The sequence below is a fragment of the Solanum stenotomum genome, chromosome 9 (assembly GCF_019186545.1).
Source record: "Solanum stenotomum isolate F172 chromosome 9, ASM1918654v1, whole genome shotgun sequence".
Classification (NCBI taxonomy): Eukaryota; Viridiplantae; Streptophyta; class Magnoliopsida; order Solanales; family Solanaceae; genus Solanum; species Solanum stenotomum.
In genome coordinates this window covers 30,079,373-30,085,809 of record NC_064290.1, presented here as the reverse complement: position 1 = coordinate 30,085,809, position 6,437 = coordinate 30,079,373, and the positions used below count along the sequence as shown (strand labels likewise).

The 6,437-nt window shown below is 45.7% G+C and overlaps 1 protein-coding gene across 1 annotated transcript; it reads left to right on the top strand.

The window, feature by feature from the left end:
• The first annotated feature begins 2,561 nt into the window (after positions 1–2,561).
• On the top strand, positions 2,562–5,036 carry LOC125877444 (uncharacterized). Its single transcript, XM_049558735.1, has 2 exons — positions 2,562–4,004; positions 4,062–5,036. Exons 1-2 carry the CDS (start codon positions 2,562–2,564, stop codon positions 5,034–5,036), a joined length of 2,418 nt encoding a protein of 805 aa, XP_049414692.1.
• Positions 5,037–6,437: the final 1,401 nt, after the last annotated feature.

Genomic DNA, 6,437 nt, shown 5'->3' with positions numbered 1-6,437 from the left:
ATTCTAAATTTCTTGGGAAACATTTTTCACTAAAAATTTCCAGATTTCGAGAATATTTCCGAAACGAGATTTTTGACTATTTTACCCTTTTTCTCCAAATTTCACGATATTGGTGTTGTTAGATTCGTATTGATTGTGGGATTCCATTTATGAATAGATTGTGGTGATTTGGAGCGTGCTCGGAAGGATAAAGCTCAAATTTAAGTTACTAGTTGAAGTGTTTTGAGGCAAGTGACTTCTAAACTTTGTTAAACTCTTAGACTACACATGACTACTTTCCTAATTTTGTTGGGGAGTAAGGGGATTGAGTATGTGTTTTATTTGCTGATTGAAATTGTTGTAAATGAAAGATGGGGAATAAAACGAGCTAAATGTGTTATATGTGACTTGAATTTGTTGAATAAGTCATGTGATAACTGATATTGAGGGGATAAAAGAGCAGGAGTAGGCTATGATTGATACAGACATTGATGTTGAGACAGATGATGTGTAATACTATGATGTGGTCGTGATATGGTTGTGATTGAGACAGATGATGTGTAATACTATGATGTGGTCGTGATATGGTTGTGATTGAGACGGACGATGTGTAATACTATGATGTGGTCGTGATATGGTTGTGATTGAGACAGATGATGTGTAATACTATGATGCGATCGTGATATGATTGTGATTGATGACATGTGCATATTCATTATTCATCCCATGTGTGAACTATCTGTTGCATGAGTTCTGAGACACTGATATGAGGATGGATGGATATGAGACAAGTTAAGACTAGCTCCGACTAGAAATATATGAGATGGACTAGCTTCGGCTAGCGATTTGGATGCTGATGGGATCTGGTTTCGGCGGTGATACATGGTCCATGTGTGGCCCCCATGGGTTCTGATTTGAGTATTCAGTGCGGTCTAATTACGTCAACAGATGTGTATGTTAGGACAGACATGCATCACGACTACATGACATCATTATTGCATTTGCATCGTATTTGACTTCATCTTTGTCTGTGGTGTGTGGATTTTACCTATTTGCTCCTCTTCATGTGATATATGATCTATTTGCTATTACATGAGGATATGAGGTTGATGTTGAGACACTGTTGGATATATCTATTGATTATGAATTGTGTAGTATAGGTTGTTGGTTCCCTGTTAGAATGAAGTTTCGGTGGTTCGGTTGGGATTGAAAAGAGTTGTTTGTAGCTGCTAGTTTAGCTTAGTTTAGTGTTACTTGCGAGTACCTGTTGCTTTTGGTACTCACCCTTGCTTCTACACAGTTGTGTATGTTGACAGCTCTATCAGATCCGGCTTATTACTCATCTTCAGATTAGATATTCCAGACTTACTTGAGAGGTAGCGGTTCATTCCAGACGTGCTCTCAAGTTATCTATATTTACTGTTCTGTTCTATTCTAGAACTTTACTATGAGACTTGTATATTTTATTCAGATTCCGTATTAGAGGTTTGTACATGTGTCAACCAATTCTGGGGTTATGTTGAGTTTATTTAAAGACTTCCGCTTTTCTTTCTATCTTATTCTTGTTTTATTAATTCCGTATCGTCGAGTTTTTGGGTGTTAGGCTGACGTGTCCGGTGGGGTTTGGGCACGTGCCATCACATCCGGTTTTGGGGTGTGTCAAATGGTATCAGACCCCAGGTTCGAATGTCTCACATGTACAAACCAAGTCTTAGTAGAGTCTTGAGGATCGCTACAGAGACGTTTGTACTTATCTTCGAGAGGCTATGAAAACTGTTACGAAAGACTTCTTTTATTTCATTCTGTTCTTATCGTCCGAGGTTGTTATCGTGGGTGCTAAGTATCGCGTGATGTTTTTGGCAGATGCCGAGGACTAGAGCTACCGGAGTTAGGGGGGAAGAAGCCCCCAAGGTCAGAGTTGAGGACCCAGCTAGGGGTAGAGGTCGGGCTAGAGGCCGAGGCCGTACCAGAGAAGCGGCACCTACCCGAGGCCGAGGTAGAGAGCCTTTACTTGAGCCACAGATTGGAGTAGCTGCAGAGCAGGGTCCTGCGGGCCATGCACCCCCAGTTCATGATGACAGACTCGACAGGATGTTGGGGATTGGAGCGTCTTGCTCAGGGTGCAGCAGGTATACCAGTGGGGTTACAGGCTGGGTAGGGGCACAGGCCCCTGATTATCAACATCAGATTCCAGTGGTTCCAGAGCCAGTGGTTTACCCACTACAGGTTCCAGCATCGGTTGTAGGTGTACCGGCGGCCCTTGAGGTGGCCTTGGTAGAAAATGACCAAATCTGCTATGAACGGTTTCAGAAGATGAAACCACCTTAGTTTCATGGTGCTAAGACTGATGATGCTCACGAGTTTTTGACCTTGAGTCGAGAAATGTTGGCGGCGGTAGCATGTTAGATGAGAGGGGCGTCTGATTTGTGTCCCTTCAGTTACGCGGTGTCGCTAGGGAGTGGCTGAGGACCTTCATGAGTTCGAGACCAGCGGGATCTCCTCCCATGGAGTGGTGTGAGTTTGCTAGTGCCTTTTAGGGTCGTTTCATCCCTTGGAGTGTATAGGTACAGGAGGAGAGCGGTATGAGGTTTGAAAGTTTGGTGCAGGGTAGCATGTCAGTCACAGATTACGAGGCTCGGTTCTGTCAGTTGTCGACACATGCCTCTACTTTGATTTCGGGTGAGCCTGAGCGGATTCGCAGATTTGTCAGGGGTTTGACTCCCACTATGCGTAGTTATGTGTTTAGATCATCTCGAGAGGGTGCTTCTTTCCAGACTATAGTGAGTGCAGCCAGAGAGGCTGAGTTGCTTGAGCGGGATGATTTTGGTGGGCCCAATAGGGTCCATACAGGTGGTCAGTATTCGGGTACCTCGTCAGGAGGTAGGGGCCCACACAGGGGAGGCGGGTCCTTCCAGCGTCAGAGGCCAGTATATGCTTCATTACCAGCTATCGAGGATGGGCCAGCAGTCCGGGGTCCTCCAGGTTCGGGTCGAGGTGGTTATAGCATTACTTCGGGTTCTTCACAGTCAGGATCCACACCGAGGTCTTGTTATGGGTGCGGTGAACCAGGCCATTTGATTCATTGGTGTCCACATCAGACTCAGTCTGGACCACACCGTACTGTCTCCGCGGTCTCAGAGAGAGATTCAGCTCCTCCGGCTAAAGGTCGGGGTCGGGGACCGGCATCTGGTAGAGGCGGACGAGCTTCGGGTAGAGGTGCTAGTGGAGCCTCAGGTTCACAGAGTGGGGGCAGAGGTGCCCAGTGTTATGATTTTCCTGGGAGGCCCGAGGCTGAGGCTTCTTATGCAGTTATCACATGTATCGTCTTAGTTTGTCATCGGCCTGCTTCCGTGTTATTTTATCCTGGTTCTACATTCTCATATGTTTCTACATATTTTGCTTTCGGCCTTGAGTTGACTTGTGATCGTATGTCTGTGCCTATTAGAGTCTCTACACCCGTAGGTGAACCTTTAGTGGTGAATCGAGTATATCGATCTTGTCTTGTTATCTTATCGGGGTATGAAACTTGGGTGGATATGGTTCTTCTTGATATGTTAGACTTTGATGTCATATTGGGTATGGACTGGCTTTCCCCCTATCATGCGCTTCTTGATTGTTATGCTAAGACTGTCACCTTAGCTATTCCGGGTATTCCTAGAGTGGAGTGGAGATGGACTAGTTGTTCATATCCCAACAGGGTCATATCTCATATTCGGGCTCAGAGGATGATTGACCGGGGTTGTTTATCTTATTTGGCCTTTATTCGGGATGTTGGAGCTGAGTCACCGGCCATGGAGTCTATTCCGGTGGTTCAGGAGTTCCCTGATGTGTTTCCCGAGGATCTACCTGGTGTTCCTCCTGTTCGTGATATTGAATTCTCTATTGACTTAGAGCCGGGCACCAAGCCCATATCTATTCCACGTTATCGTATGGCTCCAACTGAGTTGAAGGAGTTGAAGGATCAGATTCAGGACTTATTGAGTAAAGGATTCATACGCCCTAGTGTGTCGCCTTGGGGTGCACCGGTCTTATTTGTGAAGAAGAAAAATGGGTCGATAAGGATGTGTATTGACTATAGACAGTTGAACAAGGTAACGGTGAAGAACAAGTATCCCCTTCCCCGTATTGAGGACTTGTTTGATCAGCTTCAGGGGGCAGCCTTGTTCTCTAAGATCGACTTGAGATCTGGGTGTCATCAGTTGAGGATTAAGCCTTCAGATGTGGCGAAGACAGCTTTACGCACACGATATGGTCATTATGAGTTTTTGGTGATGTCATTTGGGCGCACCAATGCCCCTGCGACGTTCATGGAGTTGATGAATGGAGTGTTTCGCCCATACTTGGATTCCTTCGTGATTGAGTTTATTGATGACATATTGGTATATTCCAAGAACGAGACGGATCATGTTTGTCATTTGAGGGCTGTGCTACAGAAGTTGAGAGATGAGAAGTTGTATGCTAAATTGTCTAAGTGTGAGTTTTGGCTTGAGTCAATGGCTTTCCTAGGGCACGTGGTGTCTAAGGATGGAGTTAGGGTTGATCCAGATAAGATTGAGGCGGTTCAGGGTTGGACTAGACCTACATCATCTACCAAGATTCGGAGTTTTGTTGGCTTTGCGGGTTACTATCGGCGTTTTGTTCAGGGATTCTCTACTATAGCTGCGCCGTTGACCAGATTGACTCAGCAGACGGTTCATTTTCATTGGTCACCCGAGTGTGAGGCGAGCTTCCAAAGGCTCAAATCCCTATTGACTTCAGCACCTGTCTTGACTTTGCCAGATGAGGGTGTTGGATTTACTGTTTATTGTGATGCTTCGGGTGTTGGACTTGGAGATGTTTTGATGCCGAACGGTAAGGTTGTAGCCTTTGCCTCTAGACAGCTGAAGGCACACAAGAGGAATTACCCCACTCATGATTTGGAGTTAGCGGCTGTGGTATTTGTGCTTAAGTTGTGGAGACATTACCTATATGGTGTTCATTGCGAAGTATTTACTGATCATAGGAGCATACAATACATATTCACTCAGCGGGATTGTAATGACCCNATTTGTGCTTAAGTTGTGGAGATATTACCTATATGGTGTTCATTGCGAAGTATTTACTGATCATAGGAGCATACAATACATATTCACTCAGCGGGATCTAAACTTGAGACAGTGTAAGTGGCTTGAGTTACTCAAGGACTACGACATGACCATTTTGTATCACCCCGAGAAGGCCAATGTGGTGGCCGATGCCTTGAGTAGGAAGACTCCTAGTATGGGGAGTCTTGCCGTGATCAGTGTTGAGAGACGGCCTTTGGTTTGGGATGTTCAGAGGTTATTTGACAGCATGGTGAGATTTTGGGTTTCTGAGGAGAGTGGAGGTGTGTTTGCCTTCATTGAGGCCCGTTCATCTTTGATGGAGCAGATTAGAGAGCATCAGTATGAGGATGAGAAGTTATGTCTCATCCGGGACAAGGTGATGAGTGGTGAAGACAAGAAGGCTACGGTTGACTCCGAGGGTGTATTGAGGATTGAGGGCCGGATATGTGTGCCCAAGGTTGGTGATTTGATCAGATTGATTCTTAAGGAGGCTCATTATTATAGGTATTTTATTCATCCCGGAGCGGCGTAGATGTATCATGATCTTAGTCAGCACTATTGGTGGTGTGGGATGAAGAGGGATATTGCATAGTTTGTGGCTAGGTGCTTGACATGTCAGCGGGTCAAGTGTGAGCACCAGAAGCCTTGTGGTGTGACTCAGAGGATGCCCATTCCTACTTGGAAGTGGGAGAGGATTGCTATAGACTTCGTAGTTGGATTGCCTACCACTGTGGGTGGTTATGATTCTATATGGGTGGTCGTCGACAAACTGACCAAGTCTGCTCATTTCATCCCGGTCCGAGTGAGGTATACAACGGAGAAATTGGCTCAGATTTATATTAGTCAGATTGTGCGGTTACACAGAGTGCCGGTGTCCATTGTGTCTGACAGGGGTTCAGTATTCACTTCTCATTTCTAGAGAGCATTACAGCATGATTTGGGCACTAGACTCGACGTGAGCATAACTTTTCAACCTCAGAGTGACGGTCAGTCTGAGAGGACTATTCAGGTGTTGGAGGACATGCTTCGGGCTTGCGTGATCGACTTTGGTACTAGATGGGATCAACACTTGCCATTGGCAAAGTTCGCCTACAACAACAATTACCATTCTAGCATTGGGATGGCAACTTTTGAGGCACTGTATGGTGGGCGGTGTAGATCACCTATTGGATGGTTTGATTCAGCGGAGGTGGACTCCCTTGGTACTGATATTCTTAGAGAGGATATGGAGCGTATTCGTGTGATTCAGAGTAGGCAGAAGAGTTATGCTGACAGGAGGGTTCGACCCTTAGAGTTCATGGTGGGTGATCGAGTTTGGCTTTAAGTATTGCCCATGAAGGGTGTGATGAGATTTGGGAAGAAGGGCAAGCTCAG